Raw genomic sequence first — 18,378 nt, forward strand, 5'->3', positions numbered from 1 at the left:
ATGGCAGGTCCCTGCCTGGTGCAGGAGGTGATGGACATGGAGGTGAAGCCGCAGCCCTCGCAGCCTCACTGGTATGAGCTCCACGTGCAGCCCTGCCTGGCCGAGCTGCTGGGCACTGCCCTCTTCATCTTCATCGGCTGCCTGGCCGTGCTGGAGGACTCTGGGGGCACAGGGAGGCTGCAGCCAGCCCTGGCACACGGGCTGGCCCTGGGGGTCACCGTCACCGTGCTGGGGGACATCAGGTAAGGGACACAAACAATTTCTGGGGCTGCAGCTGGGCTGGGGAAATGCTCGTGGATCCCACCTGCTGCTTCCAGGCTCTTCCCTGCCCAAATCTTGCAGCACCCCTGCCTTGGCATGGAGCCCCTGGCTGGCAGCCTGGCCCATTGGGGGGTGGTGGCATCAGTGGTGGCATCTTTGGTGGCACCTGTAACACCATGGGCTTGGGGTTCACCTGGCTCTGGATTGCAGTGTTTCGATTTTTAGCCTTTAATAACTTTTAATAAAAATTGGCTGGAACAGGAACATTCTCTTCTAGGAGCTGGAACTAGGAGATACTTGAGGGCCCTTCCAGCCTAAACCATTCAATAATTTTATGATTCTCTGTGAAGCTGAGATTATTCCTTTCACAAGGATGTCAGAGCAAAACATTTTGACCCAACTGTGTTCCTCCTCTGGGTATTTTCAGGTTTAAAAAAAAATGTGGTTTCAATTACTCAAAAGCAACATTTAGACAAATCTGCTCGTTGAAAAATATCTTGTGTGGTGCTGAGATACGGATTTATCACCAACGAAGAAGCTGAAAGAGTCCCTGGGGGATTTTCTTCCCTTCCCTTGTGTCAGCTCCACACAGCCCAGGGATGGGATTCTCCTGGGTGGCTTGGCCAGGATCACGGGCAAACCCCAGAGTCCAGAGCAACAGGACTGATAATATATATCAGTGCCTGCTAGGAGGGGAAACAGCCCAGGGTGAGGTTTGGGCAGTGGGGACTCCTGACCCACAGCAGCAGTGCTGGCAGAGCTGAGAGGGACCCCCCTGCACCCCAAACCCTGGCATGGTGAAACTAGGGCAGCAGGACAGGGGAGCTTTATGGTGGGGGGCTGCAGAGGGGTCTGGGGGTCCCCCATTTGCTCTGAAGCTGGGAGAAGCCAGATCAGGATCCTGCACTGAGGGATCTTTTAGTCTAAAGTCAGGTTCACACAGAATCCTGAAATGGTTTGGATTAGAAAGGGGTTAAATCCCACCAAGTTCCACCCCTGCCATGGACAGAGACACCTTCCACTATCCCAGGCTGCCCCAAGCCCCATCCAGCCTGGCCTTGGGCACTGCCAGGGATCCAGGGGCAGCCACAGCTGCTCTGGGCACCCTGCGCCAGGGCCTCCACACCCTCCCAGGGAAGGATTGTGCCCAGGGAGGCTGGAGAGGAGCCCTGCCCGGGAGGTGAGGGGGTTCCCCAGCCTGGCTGCTCCCCCAGCTGGGGTCCAGGTCCTCCCTCAGTCCCCAGGCTCCCTCCCAGCCCGGGGTGTTGGCGGTGGAGCCATGTCCAGCCAGGACACTGTCCCTGAAGAGCTCCCCGCTCTCCTGGAGGGGTTTAATCCCAGCTGAGGAGTCAGATGTGGTTATCGTTCCCAGACTCTCTGACTCATCAGCAGCAATTATCAGGCTGATCAGTTATGAAACCTGTTCATTAATCTGTGTCTCATGGTAATCAGTCTTAATTAGAGGGTCTCTGTGTCTGACTTGCATGTGCTTTTCGAGGTGAAGGATTTAGGTCTGGCACTGAGAGCCCAGCCCAGCAGCCCTGCCCTGGCCCCTGGGGGACATGTGTCCTGCCAGGCTGGGTGCAGCCCCACCAGTGCATTCCTGCAGCTCTGTGAGACCCCTCCTGCCAGTGCTGCAGCAGCTCCTGGGAGCACCTCGGTGACCCCAAACCCTGTTCCTCAGACTGCCCGTGCCGCTGCCCAGGCCGCTGCTGCTGCTTTGCAGGGAGAGGAAACAGCTGGATTCTTCCCTTCTGCAGCATGGATGGGCTGGAAAAGCCTTTGTGGTTCCAGGCCACAGCAAGCCCAGGGGGGGAACCCCGTGCTGGGGTGAAGCCCCTGCTGATGCTCCTCTCTCTTCGGCAGCGGAGGCCACTTCAACCCCGCCGTGTCTCTGGGCGTGTGGCTGGTCGGGGGGCTGCACATGACCATGCTCATCCCTTACTGGCTCTCCCAGCTCTGTGGAGGGATGATCGGAGCTGGCCTTGCCAAGGTACGGCCCCCAGGGGTGTCCTCACGCAGGGTTGGGGCACAGGGACTGTTCCTGCCTCTCCAGAGCTGGCCTGGCCTCCCGTGGCCTCTGGGGCCAGGCTCATGAAGCTGTCCAGAGGTTTGCTGTGCCCACCAAAGGGGCACAGCAGCTCTCAGGGTGGCCCTGCAGCGCTGCCAGCTTCCCTCGGGGCGTTTCCCTGGGCTGGTTCCCCCACAAGGGCCAGTCAGGCTCGGCGCTGCCCATTCCCGGCCCCGTGTGTTTCGGTCACCCCCGGGGCAGCCGGAGGGTCTCCCCCCGCGGGGAGCGGGGCCTGCCCGGTGCCCCGGGATGTGCCGGGAGCCTTCCCCAACGAGCCGGTTCTTGCCAGGAGCTCGGGGCCGGCTTTTCTCCGGCAAACGCTGAGTTTAGCTCCTCTTTAAGCCGCCCGCCGCCCACGCTGCCCCGACAGCGAGCCCATCTGCCGGCACAGGGTGAGTGTGCAGCACGGTGGGCACCGACGGCTGTCCCCGCAGGCTGTGACACCGAGCGAGCGCTTCGCGAACGCCAGCGGAGGAGCCTTCGGAGGCATCGCGGCTGACGAGCAGGTCCCCGCTGTCCTGGTGGCCGAGATGGTGCTGAGCTCCTTCCTGCTGCTGGTGGTCTGCATGGGAGCCGTCAACGGCAGGAGCCGCACCCCGCTGGCCCCGCTGTGCATCGGCCTCACCGTCACCGCCGGCATCCTGGCGGGGTGAGCTCCGGGTCCCCGCAGGGTCCCCGCAGGGTCCCCACCGTGTCCCCGCAGGGCGGGCAGGGCCACACAGGAACATCACTGCAGGGGCTGCTGCCACCAGGCTCAGGAGGGGACCCTGTGAGCACCCTCCATCGGGACACCCCAAATGCCACCCCAAAGAGCTGCACCGGGGAGGAGAGAGAGCCCGGCTCCTGGGTGGGGTGGCATGGGATGGGATGGGATCCATGGGATGGGATGGGATCCGTGGGATGGGGCGGGATGGGATGGGACCTGCCCTCCTGCAGCCCAGCACGGGCCCTGCTGCCCAGGGAAACTGAGGCAGGCTGAGCACACCAGGAAAGCCAGAAAACGAACCCAGTGAGAGCTCTGGCAGCTTTGAGAAAGCTGATGGGCTGTGTGCAGGAGCAGCCTGGGCTCAGCCCGGAGCAGGAGCAGCCTCAGCTCATCCCTGCACGTGGCACCGGGGCCGGCTCAGCCCCCCGAGCAGCCGCCGTGGGTGATAAACCCCGGGGCTGCCCAGGCTGTGTTTGCCGTGGGAAGCCCTGAGCAAACAGGAGGAGTTTGTGTCCCTTTGTGTCCGTCGTGTCCCCGTGGCTGCTGCCAGGCTCAGCCCGGTGCCACTGTGACAGGGTAACGAGCACAAGCAATTAACGGAGAAATAATGTTAATGGAGTGCTGGGTTACAGCAGCTCCCACCCTCTCTGGCAGGACCCCGGGCCGTGTTTACACACGGCATAAACCCCTGGGCAAATATTTACCCCTTCAACCTGTAACTGCTGTGATCCCTCCCGCTCCGCTCCCGTGTGTGGAGCCCTCCCCGCGCTCCCCCGACCCCCCTGCCCCACAGAAATGGGCTCTGCTGCTCCCACCCGGGCTGGGCTTGCCCAGGAGCTCCCCGGCCTCTGAGTGAAGCCGGTGAGCAGCTGCTCCTGGGGCCAGGCTGGTCCCTGAGAGGCTGCAGAGCCACTGCGGGGTCCGGGCTGCCCTGCAAACCCATCCCCCAGGAAAACTCATCCTCATCACCGAGCAGCCGGGCCGGGATGGGGCAGAGTGCTCCAAGGCCACTGCCCTGGGAAGGAGCGCCGGGAGGGGGATGCTGTTGCCCCACCCCGCTCATTGCCCTGTCCCAGCACGGAGGGGACAGGAGCCGTCCCCGTGTCCCGCTGGGATGACGCAGCCACTCTGTTCCCCTGCCAGGGGCGGCGTGTCCGGAGCCTGCATGAACCCAGCCAGAGCCTTCGGGCCAGCTCTGGTGGCAAACTACTGGGACTACCACTGGGTGTACTGGGTGGGGCCCATGGTGGCTGCCCTCCTCGTCGGGGCGCTGGTCAGGTAGGTGACACCTGCGGTGACACTGACAGTGGCAGGCTGACCCTCCCTGTGCCCTCTGTGCTGCTGCCTCCTCCATCGGGCAAGGCTCCGAGCAGCTGCTTTTCCAGAGGGGTGTCCAAGGGCTGGAGATTCCTTTCCCTGATCTGCCCCATGAGGACAGGGTGACAGCAAAGGTCCAGCCCGTGTCCACACATGTTCACCTTTATCTTGTGTGGTGAATCAGCCTAGGGCTGCTGCTGTCCCCGTGTCCTTGTGTCCTTGCCATGGCAGAAACGCTGACCCCAAATTTCTGTCTCTTTTACCTCTCCAAAGGCTCCTGCTGGGTGACCGGGCCACTCGCCTGCTCCTGAAGTGACAGTGGACACAGGGCCCCGTCCATGGGCAGCCCAGCCCAGCCGGTGTGGAACCTCCTGCCCCTGCCCCTTCCCGTCCATCCTGCCCCCCTCGGCATCTCCCTGGCCCCCGTGGGGCAGCCGTGGTTCCTCTGCTGCTGGAGGGAGGATGGAAAGGGCCAAGCCCCTGTCCCCAGGCTCTGCCAGCCCTGCCGAGAGCATCCCTGACAGCTCCGGTGTCCCTGGAGCCCCAGGCTGCCCTGGCACCGCCCGTGCACAGCCTCTGAGCCCCCAGGGCTGTGCCCGGGCCCGCACAGAGCCAGGGAGCCTTGTGCCCTCTGGGTGGGCACCGCTGCCCCCCTCTCAACCCGGCCGGGACGATGCCGAGCAGCCCCTGCCCCAGGGATGCTGCCCCAGAGGGTGACAGGAGAGGGGACCTTTGGGGACAGCCCTGTCGCTGCCCCTCGGGGCATCAGGAGGACCAGGGCTGAGGCACTCACCCAGATGCCGGGGTGGGCCGTCCCTGCCCTGCCAGAGGAGCAGCGCTGCGGGCGGGGGGCGGAGGGGGCGCTGCCAGAGGCAGCGGAGTCAGCGGAAGGGGAGGATGGAGCTGTGTGGGCAGGGGGAGAGGAGCCAGCGCGGCAGCTTTGCGTCAGCCGGGCATCCGTATCCCCTCCGGCAGCGCTGCCCTGAGTCATCCTGCGGCCTCCAGCCTCCCCCGAGGGGATCCGTGGGGGCGGGGGGGCTGCCCTGGCACACGGCAGTCCCTGTGAGCACCCCCAGCCCCAAACAGGAACCCCTCGCGTTCCCCGGGTCAAGTCACTCCCAATTTTGTGACATTTTAACTCTCGGGAAATGCCTGTTGCTTTCCCCAGCGTGTCTCGGAGGCTCCCCTGGGGCTGTGCTGGGACAGCTGTGCCCCACCCCGGGTTGCCCACCCTGCCCAGCCCCGGGCCACCAGCGCGGGGATGGGGCTGGAAGGCAGCAGGAGGCAGGAGGGGGAAAGAGCTCGGCTGCCCTGAGCGGGGACAGAGCTCCTTCCCCGGGCAGGGCTGGGCTTGGCTCGGGCTGTTCTCATCCCCGGCAGCCGCGGGTCTGGAGCAAGCCCCGGGTAAGGCAGACGCCTCCTCCCTCTCCCTGCTGGTGGCTCTGGCAGTTGCTGTGACAGGGCAGTTCCCGGCTTTCCGCTGTCCCCGTGGCGGGGCTGGCAGGGCGCTGCCAATGTCACCTCGCTATTTTCAGCTGTTTTCTACTTCCCCGTGCCGGGAGGTGACCCGTACAGGGGCATGGGCACGCACAGAGATGTGATTTTACAGAAGGACAATGCTGCAGAGATGCTGGGGTGAGGGAACGCCGGGACTGGAGCATCCCTGCCTCGGGATGAAGGGGGGATTTCTGTCCCCCACCCCGGGCTGGGCAGAGCCCCGGGAGCACCGCGGGCTCCAGGTGAGCCGGGAGGGAACCCGGCCGCTGCTCATTCAGGGAGGAAAATGATGCAGCCCCCAGAAGGAGACAAACAGCGTGAAGATGTCACTGGGACGGTTGTCATGGCAACGCCACAAAAAAAAAATGCCGAACCAAACATGGAGCAGAGTCGCTGTTTCCTCCCCAAAAGGGAGCGGGTCCCCGAGCGAGCTGTGGGGTGTCCCCGCCTCTGCTCGGGACACGGCTCTCGGGGGGAGCGGGGCCGTGGTGCGACGAGCTCCCACCTTCCCCTTCCAGAGGATGCTCGGCCCCGCAGGAAACGCGTTTGGCTGCGGCTGCCTCTGCACCGGGCACCTCCCGCACCGCGGGATGCGCCGCCGGCATCCCAGAGCCCTCCTGCACCCCGAATCCATCCTGCACCCCAAATCCATCCTGCACCGCAGCTGCCTTCTGCATCCCAGCTCCATCCTGCACCCCAGTTTCCTCCTGCACCCCAGATCCATCCCACAGCCCATCTCCCTGCTGCTCCCTGGTTTCAGGGCACCTCTCCTCGGAGCTGCGGGAGCGGGGCTCAGCAGGTCCCTCCAGGGCAGTGGTGCCACCTCCTGTGGTCCCCAGGTGCAGGGGACAGTAGGGGGGACAAGAGGGGGGACAGCAGAGAGGACAGTAGGGGGACATCAGGGGAGACAGCAGGGGGACAGCAGAGGGGACAGCCCGTGCACGGCCTCGTGTGCTGATGTTTGGCACAATCATCTTTAATTTGTCAGGGTGACTTTTGATAAGGCATCTGTAACACCGTGTTGTTTTTCCTTGAGTATTATTAAAGTGCTTGATTTATGCTAATTAAATACCAATTAACTTCCAAGCACTTAATGTGCTTTAAGGACATAAAATACATCTCATTCCCGTTCAATTAAATTTGCATCAGGCCTGGACATGGGTCTGCACGGTGTTTTTATCAGCACATGGATCTGCTGGATGTTGCCGGGGGTTTTCCAGGTTCTTGGTGCCTGTTGGGATGGAAAGGGCTCCGTAGGGTTGGAGATGGGGCTCAGGAACAGGGTGAGTGCAGGATCCTGGTGCCACAGGCAGTCACAGGGTGGTCATTGCTGAGATGAGGGGCTGGGGAGGCGCCAACACTCAGCCCCTGTGTGATGGAGAGCTGCGATGGGCTCAGGGCACTCGGGAGAGACGCCAGAGGCTGCACAGACACCAGGCACATGCTGGCCCAGGTCCCACCAGCTGTGCCTGGTGCCAGCGCTTTGGGGACACAGGGAAAACAATCAGGGTGCTGCAGAAGAATACGCAGCTCTTCCTTGTGCCTGTTGCTCACCAGCCCACACCTGCAGTCTGGGAGAGGATCAGCTCCCGGTGTTTTCCTTTCCTAATCCTCCCTGCAGCAGGATTGCAGGAGTCTGGCAGTGTGCTCCCCAAAGCCCGCTCCTAAAGCAGCAGCCCCCCAGGCAAAGACAGCACACTGAGGGGTGCCAGGAGCTGGGTGAAGGGTGATAGGATGGGTCAACACCTTTAGAATGTGCCCCATGAGAGCATCAGGGAATTCTCCTGTTGCTCTTCTCCAAAGGTTTTCTGCAGCTGGAGAAACAAACCACAGCCTGGAAAAAAAAAAAAAAAAAAGGCGAATGAATCCTTTTAGCTCAGTTTGCCCATCAGGCAGACCCGCAGTGGCTGCAGGGGGCGAACCCCGAGCTCATCCCTGGTGTGTGCTCCAGCCCCGGAGCTGCGGGTTGTGCCCGGCGCCGGTGCCGCGGGGGCTCCCCGGGGTGGCCCCGGGCCCGGGCGGGGCCGGTGGCGGCGTGGGAGGGCCCGGGGGACAGCGGAGGTGGCGATGACGCGCGGAGCCAGCTCTGCTCGTGAGCTGGCAGCTGCATGTAGGAGCCGGCAGCGAGGGGATGGGGGAGTGGGAGTGGGCTGGAATTGTGGGGAAGCTTCGGCAGCCGCGCCAGGGGCGGGGACGGGGATGGGATGGGAATGGGATGGGGATGGGAAGAGGATGGGGATGGGAATAGGATGGGAAGAGGATGGGGATGGGAATAGGATGGGAAGAGGATGGGGATGGGATGGGGATGGGCTCCTGCCCTGCCGGCCTCGGCTCTGCCCCCAGGGCTGTGCACTGGGCCCCCAGGCTGGGCAGCGTCCCTCACCACTGTGCCATGTCCCCTAGCGATGTGTCATGGCCCTCAACACTGTGCTGTGTCCCTCACTGCTGTGCCGTGTCCTCAACACTGTGGCATGTCCCTCGTCGATGTGCCACAGCCGTTGCTCCCATGCCAAATCCCTCATCACTGTCCCATGTCCCTCATCACTGTCCCATGTCCCTCATCACTGTCCCGTGTCCCCAGCACTGCCCCCTCCCTGCCCACCATTCAGGCCCAGGCACGGTGCCTGCTGTGGTCCCCCAGAGCCAGAACAGCCCCACCAGGGTGTGCAAAGAGCACCAAGGAACCTCCCCCAGCACGGGCAAAGCTCCAGGGACCCTTGGCAGAGAGTTGGAGTTTTTCCTGGGGGCAGGAGGGGACATTCCCTGCTCAGTGTTGGGGACCAGGCCCATTGTGGCAGAACGGGAAAGGCCCTGGAGCAAGGCTGGAGGAAAGGAGAAGTGAGAAGAGAGGGTTTCCCCCTGTTCCACCCCACTTCTACTCACTCCATTGATCTTTCATTTCTTCTCACTGGCGCTGGCCACCCACTCGGGCCCCCTGGAGAGGAGCTGGCACAGAGGTGTCCCCTGGGGACCCCCGGATCCCTGGAGCCCATTCCCCCCTCCCGGCTGACATCCAGCCTCACTTCCCCCAGCACCACTGGGTGCTCCCTTTCTGTGCCCAGCACCGCTCGAGCTGGAGGATTTACATTTTAAAAGAGGTTTTAGAATGGATTTGCACAGACATTTATTTGCAAGTGTCACTTTTTCAATTTTTGCCACTTTGAATGTTCGTGGAGAAGAAATAACGGACAGAAACCACAGCAGGGAAAGCCTCAGAGAACTCATCTGTGCTCATGCAAATCTGCTGAGAGTGGCAGTCCAGGGTCACACAGGTAATCCTCAGCGACAGCCCGTGCTGCTCTGGCTCCTCAGCCTTGGCAGGGTGTTTTCCAGCCGAGCAGCAGCCCCGCAGTCCTGGGGACATCCGTGTCCCCGCTGTGCCACCGCCAGGGCCGGGGCCGTGCGGGCGCCGGGGCCGTCTGCAGCCGCGGGCCGGCAGAAGCGAGGGCTCGGCAGGGGAATGCTGCTCGTGTTCTGCGCTGGCAGCAGCCAGAATGCCGCACAATAAATAGCCATTTTAATTACCGCACAATATTTACAAGATTGCTTCCTCATTTGGGAAATTAAAACAAATGCTCCATCAAAATGATCAACATCGTGCAGAGAAGAGCGGGGCTGAGGGAGGAACCCTTTCGGGCTGCGGATGGAGGAGGAATGGGCACCTTTGTGCCGCCGGGGCTGCCGTGTGCCCGCGGGGTCCGGCAGCTCGGCCGCGCTCAGCGGAAAGGAGCCCAGGGAAGGTTGTGCAGGGGATGCTGCGCTGCCAGGGCTGAAGGATGGGTCTGGAAGAAGCAACAGGAGGTGGCCGTGCTCTGCCCCAGCAGCGGCGGTGCTGCCGGGGTCTGACAGGTCCCGCCCGGGCCGGTGGGTGACCGCAGGTCCGCCTTGGGTCCCCACCCTGAGCGAGCCTCGGCCCGGGATGTCCCTGTGGAACCCTGGGGACTGAACCCCCCAGGGCTGCTCTTGTCACAGCTTCCTTCCCATCCCCATTCCCATTCCCATTCCCATTCCCATTCCCATTCCCATTCCCATCGTCATTCCCATTCCCATCCCCTTCCCCATCCTCATTCCCATTCCCATTCCCATCCCCATCCCCATTCCCATTCCCATCCCCTTCCCCATCCTCATTCCCATTCCCATTCCCGCTCTTCCCTCAGCTCCTTTCCTCCTTGGTGGTGGTTTTTTTTTTTTTTTTTTCTTTTTTTCTTTTTTTTCTTTTTTTCTTTTTTTTTTTTTTTTTTCAGCCCTCCAGTTGCCATGGGGACGGTGACATCCCGAGCCGGGCGGAGCGGGGAGAACGCGGCTCCCGGGGCCACCCCGGACACGGGTGGGGGTCCCAAGGGTGCGGGATCCCACGGACTGGGGCTCCGGCGGACAGGGAATTCCCCCGGAGCGCTCCTTTTCCAGCGGAAGGAGCAGCAGGGTTAAATTACCTTGGAGAACCTGCTGCCAGTCCGGAGAGTCCTTCCAGGGGAGGAAATTCCGTCCGGAATGAACAGGGCTGGCGTGGGGGGAAAGGCAGGATGGCCTTTGGTACCCAAACGTTTGTTAATAAGAGCTCGCAGCACCTGATGGACGCGATCCAGGATAATTTGGGATTACAGAGTTACCCCTCTTTTCCTGGAGCAGGGGGGACACCTGGGGAGCCCAGGGGACACCTCACGGGCTGTCCTGGGAGTGCAAAGCAACGCCCAGGGTTTTCATGGGGAGACTGGGATGGGGAATAGAGAGGGAGAGCTGGAAACGCGGTGGGCTCCCCTCCCCTGCCGTGTGCCACTGCCAGCACCACCCCGAGTGACAGGAGTGACCTGAGCACGGCCCGGGCTGGACACAGCCTGGCCTGATGTCCAGGGAAAACCTCCGTGGGCACAGGAGCTGCTCGGGGGCTTCGTGCCTCCCTGGAGCTGCAGGAGAGCAGCAGGGTGGGACCCCACGGTGTCACCCCTGCCCTCCCCGCTGCGGATCCCCCGCTCCGAGAGGAGCAGGAAGGAGCTGCAGGAGCTGCAGCGGAGAGGGAAAAGCCAGAGAACAATTTACAGCTTCCTGCAGATGGCAACCGGTACGATCTGGCTGACAAACACAGATAAGCAAACGTGAGGGAAGGAGAACTAAACCTCGCGGCTCGTGGAGTAAAACAACCTGCTGGGATTGAATGTAGAAAATTCCTGCTGGGGCTCCCATCCCTGCGCCGGGCGAGGAGCTGAGGCAGGACGGTGACACCCTGGAGACACAGCCAGGGGACACGGTGACACCCCGGGGACACGCCCAGGGGACACGGTGACACCCCGGGGACACGCCCAGGGGACCGCAGGACGCTGCGTCCTCCCACCTGCTGTCCCAGGGGTGCCCCCGGGGCCGGCGAACCCAGGAGCAGCCGAAGCACCGCTGTAAAACCAACCCGAGTTGTTTCATCAGAGAGGAAGGAGGGAAAGCCTTGTGCAAATGTTTCGCATCCCAAATTTACCTTTTGGTTTCTAAACTGGTGAAGCCCCAAGTCTTTCTGGTGGACCTTTTTTTTTTTTTTTTTTTTTAATGGAATTTAAAAAAAAAATATTTCTGGAAATTCATGACAGGCAGGTTGCCCTCTGCAGTATTTTTTTCATATTTTTTTCCTCCCAGTGAGGAACTGCAGGGACACGATGGGCTGTGAGGGTGACCAGGGGGACACCGGGACACCAGGGGACAGCGAGGCAGGACTCTGGCACTCCCGGCCCGCAGCTCCCTGCTCGCCCTCCAGCTGGAATAATCTCCAGTGGAAAATCACACGAGATAAAGGCGGTGGGAAGCAGGGAGCCCCACCCGGCGCTCACGGGGTCTGTGCTCCATCTCAGGCTGGTTTGTGCTGGGGAATGGCCGGAGCAGCCGGGCTGGAGCTGCTGGGGAGGGGCATGGGACACAGGGACACAAACTCAGCCAGCCCCGCGCTCACTTACAGCCCCATTTTCCGTGCAGCATCTGCCTGCAGGGATTTATGCACCGAGGGCAGGCCCCCGGCCAGGCCCGGATAAACTGCGGGTGGCCAAAGGCCAAAGGAATCGCAGGAATGGGGATCATCCACGGGGATCATCCATGGGGATTTCCACATCCCGGGATTTGGGACCCCCAGGTGATACAATAGGGCTCTTGAGAAAACGAGCGTCCCGGCACATCCCTGCCCCGCAGGGGGACCCGGTGGGATCCCTGAGTGTGGAGCAGCAGAGAGCGCCTGTGAGGGAAGGGATTACTGGCTCAGCCGGGAGGAAAACCCTCCCAGGCAAAGCTTAATGAAGAAATCATTGCGCAGGGATCAGCCCTGCGCCGTTAATGAGCCTCGTTGTTATTTAAATGAGGCTCCTGCAAGGGCCGGGTGAGGAATTCATTATGAGATGATTTTTCCGAGCGATGCGATGAAGGATGGATATAAACTCAGCCATCCCTCAGGAAGAAGGAAGCTGCGGAGGACTTCAGCTCCGGGGGGAGAGCAGCTGGAGTTGGCCATGGCACAAGCAGAATTATTGCGCAGCCAAGAGGGGGCAGGTGCTGCAGCCCGGACCAGGGACCAGGACAGAGACTTGGTGGCTCTGCTGCTTCCCCCTGCCTCTGCCCCCTGAGCTGGGCTGTGTCACCAGGGTGCTCCAAGCCCTGTCCAGCCTGGCTTTGGGCACTGCCAGGGGTCCAGGGGCAGCCACAGCTTCTCTGGGCACCCTGTGTCAGCGCCTGTACACTCTCCCAGGGAGCAATTCCTGCCCAAGATCCCATCCAGCCCTGTCTTCTGGCAGTGAGAAGCCATTCCCTGTGTCCTGTCCCTCCATGTCTTGTCCCAAGCCCCTCTGCAGCTCTCCTGGAAATCCCATGGGCGCTTTAAGGGGCTCTGGGGACTCCCTGGAGCTTTCTCTTCATCTTGCATCAGCTCGAGCCCATCACTCGCTCACATCACTCAGTCACTGTTGAGTTTGAGCCTTGCTTTTTCATCCAGCCTAAAAATTTAATGCTGCCCTTGACTCTCTGTGCTGTTGCCTGGCTGTCCCAAGGCTGAAGCTCCCCTTTGCCCCGTGGTGAGACGTGTGGAGGTGGCAGTGCCACTCTACCCCTGCCACCACCCTGCCCTCGCCGTGCACTCACCCATGTGGAGCACAGAGGGATATCAAAAAGTTGGATCGTTAGCAAGGAATAAAGACAACTTCCTGTGGAGTTATAGGACATGGAAGCCAATAATCGATCAGATGGTTTGGGAACCAAGCAACAAAACCCCAAAGATTTCACCACAAACTTTGCTTAACCAACTGTGCAGGAAGGCGGTTTGATGTGGGCCGTTTCTGGGTACATAAAACAGAATTAATTTGTTCTCCCTGAAAGCCAGCAGCCAGGAATATGAAATATTTAAATAGCCTAAGCATGTTTGGCATGTGCCGAGCCATGCGAGCAGGGGGAGCCCCCCGTGCTCGGGGCTCAGAGCAGCTTTGGGCAGCCCTGGGGCCGTGTCCCTGCGGCAGGAGCAGGGGGTGAACAGCCCCTGGGCAGGGAACGACACGGGCTCCTCATGTCACTGATTCACCTGCAGCACGCCCGGCCTCGAGGGGAGATGAAACGCTCCTGGCTCTGAGAAACGAGGATGTGTTTCCACAGACGAGCACCAGGCACAGCAGCTCTGAGCTGGGGATAGTTTCACTCCTCTGGCACGGCCCTGCTGCCCCTCTCGGGCTGAGCACTGCACCCCCGGGCCATCCCTGCAGCCTGGGAGTCCTTGAGGGATGGAGCCTTGTTTAACCCCTTTCTGCAGCCGCTCAGCCGCTCCTGCCCCGGCAGGATCAGACTGCCAGCTCCTGCCGGCTGCTGCATCCCCCGTGCTCAGGACACCATGAGGGACGGCAGCTCCCTGTTTGCTCTGCCCGGGTTTCCTCCTCTCTGCTCGACACTCCCGGGTGTCCCTGCCCGCTGTGTGTGACCCTCCTCTGGGGGAGCAGAGATGGTCTGGGGGCCACTGCCAGCCGGAGCCCTCTGTGTCCCCCTGTCGCCGCCGGCAGTGTGCTGATGTCCCCAGAGACCGTCCTGCCTGAGTCCCGTCCTTTGTCCCTGAGTCGTGTCCGTCCCATCCCCGCATCCCAGAGCCGACAAGGCATTCCACATCCGCGCCGCGGCAGAGCTGCTGGAGAAGGCTGGGGGAGGCCAAAGGAAATGATGGATTTTCGCATCCAGGACGGGACCAGGGGCTGCTCCAGGCGGGCGGCGCTGTCCCCGTGTCCCCGCGGCTGCCCCCGTGTCCCTGAGGCTGTCCCCGTGTCCCTTCAACTGCCCCGTGTCCCCGCGGCTGTCCCCTCGCTCCGGCCACTCCGGAGGTTTATGTAAGCTCAGGCGCCGACATTTGGGCTTTTTCTCGCCCAGCGGCGGCTGTGAAGGATCTCCTGCCGCCGGTGGGTGGGGAGCTGGGTCTCTCCTCACATGAACGCAGCATCTCTCTCCCCGCTCCATCCTCGCTGCACGGAGGACGTGGAACATGCGAAAACTGTGAAAGCAGAAAGGGAAAAACCAGAGCAGCTGATGCCACCCCGCTGCGGGGGGTGCCCGTCACCCCGCCCGTCCCCAGTGTCCCCGCGGAACCCGGGGCAGACCCGGCTCCCCAGCGCTGCCCCAGCCCGCCGCTCCAGCTGCGGCTCCAGCTGCGGCTCTACCCCCGGGCCCTCTGTCCCGGGGGGTTTGGCCGGGGCTGTGCTGTCCCCGGGGAACCCCCGAGCAGCCTCTGAGCGGGGGCTGAAACATCAACTGCTGTGAGCAGCGACAAGATCCTCCAGAGTTTGGAGGGACCAGGATTTTCTGCCTAAGAACGTCCCTGTCCTTGTTCCAGGATCCCTGTCCCTGTCCCAGGGTCCCTGTCCCCATTCCAGGATCCCTGTCCCTGCCTTGGCCCTCCTGGCACTGGGTGAGGACAAGGACAAACGGATGTGGAGGCTGTCGAGGGCTGCTGAGGCACCTTTATATCTAATTACAGCTGGCCTTTCCCTCCACCTGTTTCCTGTGGCGGATTTGGGTCCCGAAGAAAGAAAGAGATTAAAAAAGGAGAGGCAAATCTGTTCTCCAGCTTTTTTGGGGTTCTCCAGAGGCGCAGGGGGAGCAGCATCCCCCCATCAGCAGCTGGGGGGCTGGAGGCTGCAGCGCTTTGCCGGCTGCTCCACATGAGCCGCTGCTCCCGGGCCGCGGCTCCCACACGCCCAGGGGCTCCCGCACGTGTGCAGGCAGAGCTTTCCCGGGAAATGCGGAGAATTCCGCTTTGCTTTGGGGATTGTGTGTGTCTCCGCTGGGCTTTGGGGCCGGCTGTGGGGTGAGGCTGCGGGACTGGAGCTGGCCAGCTCAGCGCATCCCGCTCCCTGTGTCCCCTGATTTGGGGTGAGGGGTTTTGCTGGGAAAGGCCGGTGTTCCCCGAAGGGCTCCTCTCCCCGAGCCCGCGGGCTCACGCCGGCATCTCCGCTCCCACATTTCCCCACACGAGCCCCGTGGCTGCTCCGAGCTCCCCCTTCCCCGAGCAGCTCCTGGCCCGCCTGGTGGGAGGATGAGGTCCCTTCCTGAGGATGTGAATCACGTCCCCAGGGCCGGCTGCTCTGATCCCGCCGTGCTCCTGTGCACAGGGGCTGCCCCCAGCCCCACGGAGCCGCCGGCGAAGGGAGCCGGGCTTTGACAGCTCCATGGAGATCCCCTGCGTGCCAGGGACTGCAGACACCACTTCCCACAGCCTCCTCTACAGCAGGAACTGATGGAGGGGAAAAAACATCCCTGGAACCCACACTTTGATGGCAACAGGAATGAGCCGGGCTGATTTCCCCTCTGCTCCATCGCTGTGCTCCCCCGAGCACGGGGGTTGTTTGTGTGTGACAGTCCCTCCGCACATCTGGGGGGCTGCTCTTGCATTAATAAATGAAACAGTTTCCTCAGAGGAAAAAGCTGCTGGGATGTTCATCCCGACGTTTCAAAGTTCTGAGGGGGGGGCGGTGGGGGGGTGGGGGGGATCTGCATCCTCAGCTTTTGCGAAAATTGACACGGCCATGAAGATCCTGCCTTTAATATGACGTGGCTCAGAGTGCATTAAATAATGAAAAAAAGTAAAATAAGGTAGAGTTATGTAAACTAAGGAAAGAAGAAAGCAATCCCCTGAGATCAAGGACTGTACCTGGCTTTTGTGCTTTTGTGCTTCTGTACCATGGCCCAGCAGTGGCAAAATTTTGAGCATGATTATCATGATTATCAACACTCATAGGGGGAAATTAAAGCCATATTCTCTGCATTCCACATGCAGCAGTTATGGGGGCTGTCCTCGGAAAATGGGAACATACAGTAAAAAAACAACAAGGCAGAAACAGGCAAAGCCCAGAGTTCACAGTTAAAAGAAGCAGAATTCAGCCTGGTGTGGCTCCACGTGCAGTGCAGCAGCGCTGAGGGGAACACCCCACTCCCCTCGAGCAGTGCGGAGGGAAGGAGTCAGAACGCCCCGTTATTATTCCCACTATTGCTCGGTTCCTTTCCATGCAGGAGGAGTTATTTCTGCTCCTCAGTTCCCTGTGTGAGCCTGCAGTGAGTGGGGTTCCTGGGGCAGGGGGAGAGCCCCACCTGTGCCCCCCACACCCCAGGGATGTTCCCTCATCCCCTCCTGGCACGGCACTGCACAAACAGGGATGGCTGCAACTTAATTCTCCTTCTTAGCAGGAAAATCAGATGGTGCAGAGAGATGGAAGGGGCCTGCAGCTCCTGGGAGGGTGACATCAGCAGGACAGGTCAGCCCCGTTTTATTACTGCAATGAACCTTTTAAAGCAGCTGCATAATAACAGCCCTGGGCCTATTTTGGGAAAGTCTCCTGGGTGTTTAATTCCATGGAGTGAGCGGGGCTTTCTTCAGAGAAAGAGCATGTAGGATGGAGGGCTGGATCACAGCTGAGCAGGGATGGTCTCGGGCCTCAAAAGGGGAAGGATCACGTGGATGCAGATCCAGAATTAAATCCCAGAAATGAGAATTTAGAAAGACTCGCTCGTGGAAATACGGTTCCGTTTCACTTGAAGTTGTCTCATGTTTTGGTTTGAATTCTCATCTCCTCAGCACCCAGACCAGGACAATGCAGCACCAGGTGGGCCCAGGGAGACCTGGATGTCAGGAGGAGGCTGATGTATCTGATTTTCAGTGGCAGTGGGTGCTGTCAAGGAGCAAGAGATCGCTGGTGGATGTGGTTGGAAGACTCCTCTGTGCCAGCCAGCTGAGGTGTCTGCAGTGGGTCGGTGAAAGAAGGTCATTGTTCCAACTGAAAATTCAAAACATCATTCCCAGAGGACACTGAGCTGGTGTTTGTGCCCCTGTGCCTGAGCCCTGGTCTGCTTCCCCGGGGGCCACCCCAGTGCCCAGCCTGGCACAGCTGCTGTGCTGAGCTCCTGCCTGGAGCCCCTCTGGACATGATTCCTGTTGTGCAGAAAATCAGGGTGGGAATAAAATCTTCTGGCCTGAGCAGTGGGAAGTCTGGAACTGCGAGGAGCCAGCGCTGTCGCTGCCAGTCCTGCAGCGGGTGTGGGGCACTGCAGGTGTCCCCATGGCTGGCACCAACACATCCAAATCTCCCTCCTACTGAGTGCTGCTGGTTCCCCCACCCGCGGGAACCAGCATTACTCTGTCTATCCCTGTCTGTTCCCGGTGTCCCCGGGGTCCATCCCCGCGGGATGGCTCGGGCAGTGACACGGGGCCATGTCCCCACCTTGGTGACCCTGCCCACAGCCCCACCTCACACGGGCTGCCGGCCGGGGTGGTCCCTGCCCCGGGGTTTGTCCCTGGCCGTGCCCGGGGTCTGTCCCTGCACTGGGGTTTGTCCCTGCGCATTCCCGGTGTCCATCCCTGTCTGTTCCCGGTGTCTATCCCTGCCCATGCTCGGTGTCTATCTCTCTCTGTTCCCGATGTCTATCCCTGCACATTCCCGGTGTCCCCGGCGTCCATCCCCGCGGGATGCAGATGCTCTATGCAAATGAAGGGCCGGGCCCCACGCAACTAAATATGCAAATAGAGGGAAGGGCGTGGCCGTGCCGCGGCGCGCGGGGGGCGGGGCTTGCGGGGCCGCGAGGCGCCGGGGGCGTGGCCGGCGATGCAGATGAGGGCGGGGCGGCGCCGTATGTAAATGAGGGGGCGTGGCCCGGCGGGCGGTGTCGGAGCCTCCCGCCAGCTGCGGGCAGCGGCCCCGAGCGCGGCCCCGGCAGCGCAGCCGGACCAGCGGCAGCCCCGGCGGAACAGCGGCACCGGAGCGGGCCGGGCCGGGCCCGCAGCCCCCGCACAGCATGGCCGAGCCGCCGGCGGCAGCGCCGGCCCCCGAGGGCGAGGAGGCCCCGGTGCGCTTCGCCCGCAAGGGCGCCCTGCGGCAGAAAAACGTGCACGAGGTGAAGAACCACAAGTTCACGGCGCGGTTCTTCAAGCAGCCCACCTTCTGCAGCCACTGCACCGACTTCATCTGGTGAGCCTTCCTTCCGCACGGCCGCAGCCGCCCCGGGACACCGGCTCGGCGGGACATCCCTCCCTGTGCTCCCCCGGCCC

The 18,378-nt window shown here is 61.6% G+C and overlaps 2 protein-coding genes across 3 annotated transcripts in view; both read left to right on the forward strand.

Annotated features, from left to right (window-relative positions):
* AQP8 (aquaporin 8) lies at window positions 1-4,671 on the forward strand. The gene is made up of 5 exons (XM_066330402.1): window positions 1-242; window positions 2,128-2,254; window positions 2,767-2,981; window positions 4,182-4,316; window positions 4,629-4,671. Exons 1-5 carry the CDS (start codon window positions 1-3, stop codon window positions 4,669-4,671), a joined length of 762 nt encoding a protein of 253 aa, XP_066186499.1.
* Window positions 4,672-18,038: 13,367 nt separating this feature from the next.
* PRKCB (protein kinase C beta) overlaps window positions 18,039-18,378 on the forward strand; it is a 90,918-nt gene continuing 90,578 nt past the window's right edge. The window contains exon 1 of one of the 2 annotated variants that reach the window (XM_066329946.1): window positions 18,039-18,298. In XM_066329946.1, the coding sequence (XP_066186043.1) occupies window positions 18,126-18,298 (173 nt within the window). In that variant the 5' untranslated portion in view covers window positions 18,039-18,125. The remainder of the gene's footprint in view (window positions 18,299-18,378) is intronic. The other variant, XM_066329945.1, reaches the window with a different exon arrangement.

This window comes from Sylvia atricapilla, chromosome 15 (genome assembly GCF_009819655.1).
Source record: "Sylvia atricapilla isolate bSylAtr1 chromosome 15, bSylAtr1.pri, whole genome shotgun sequence".
Classification (NCBI taxonomy): Eukaryota; Metazoa; Chordata; class Aves; order Passeriformes; family Sylviidae; genus Sylvia; species Sylvia atricapilla.

What these genes read in the sequence shown, in the direction of transcription:
- AQP8 (XM_066330402.1), top strand. Translation starts at nt 1, where the DNA reads ATGGCAGGTCCCTGCCTGGTGCAGGAGGTGATGGACATGGAGGTGAAG. An exon ending in TCGGAGCTGGCCTTGCCAAG is followed by an intron (nt 2,255 to 2,766) that starts GTACGGCCCCCA and finishes CTGTCCCCGCAG; the next exon opens with GCTGTGACACCGAGCGAGCG. An exon ending in CTCGTCGGGGCGCTGGTCAG is followed by an intron (nt 4,317 to 4,628) that starts GTAGGTGACACC and finishes ACCTCTCCAAAG; the next exon opens with GCTCCTGCTGGGTGACCGGG.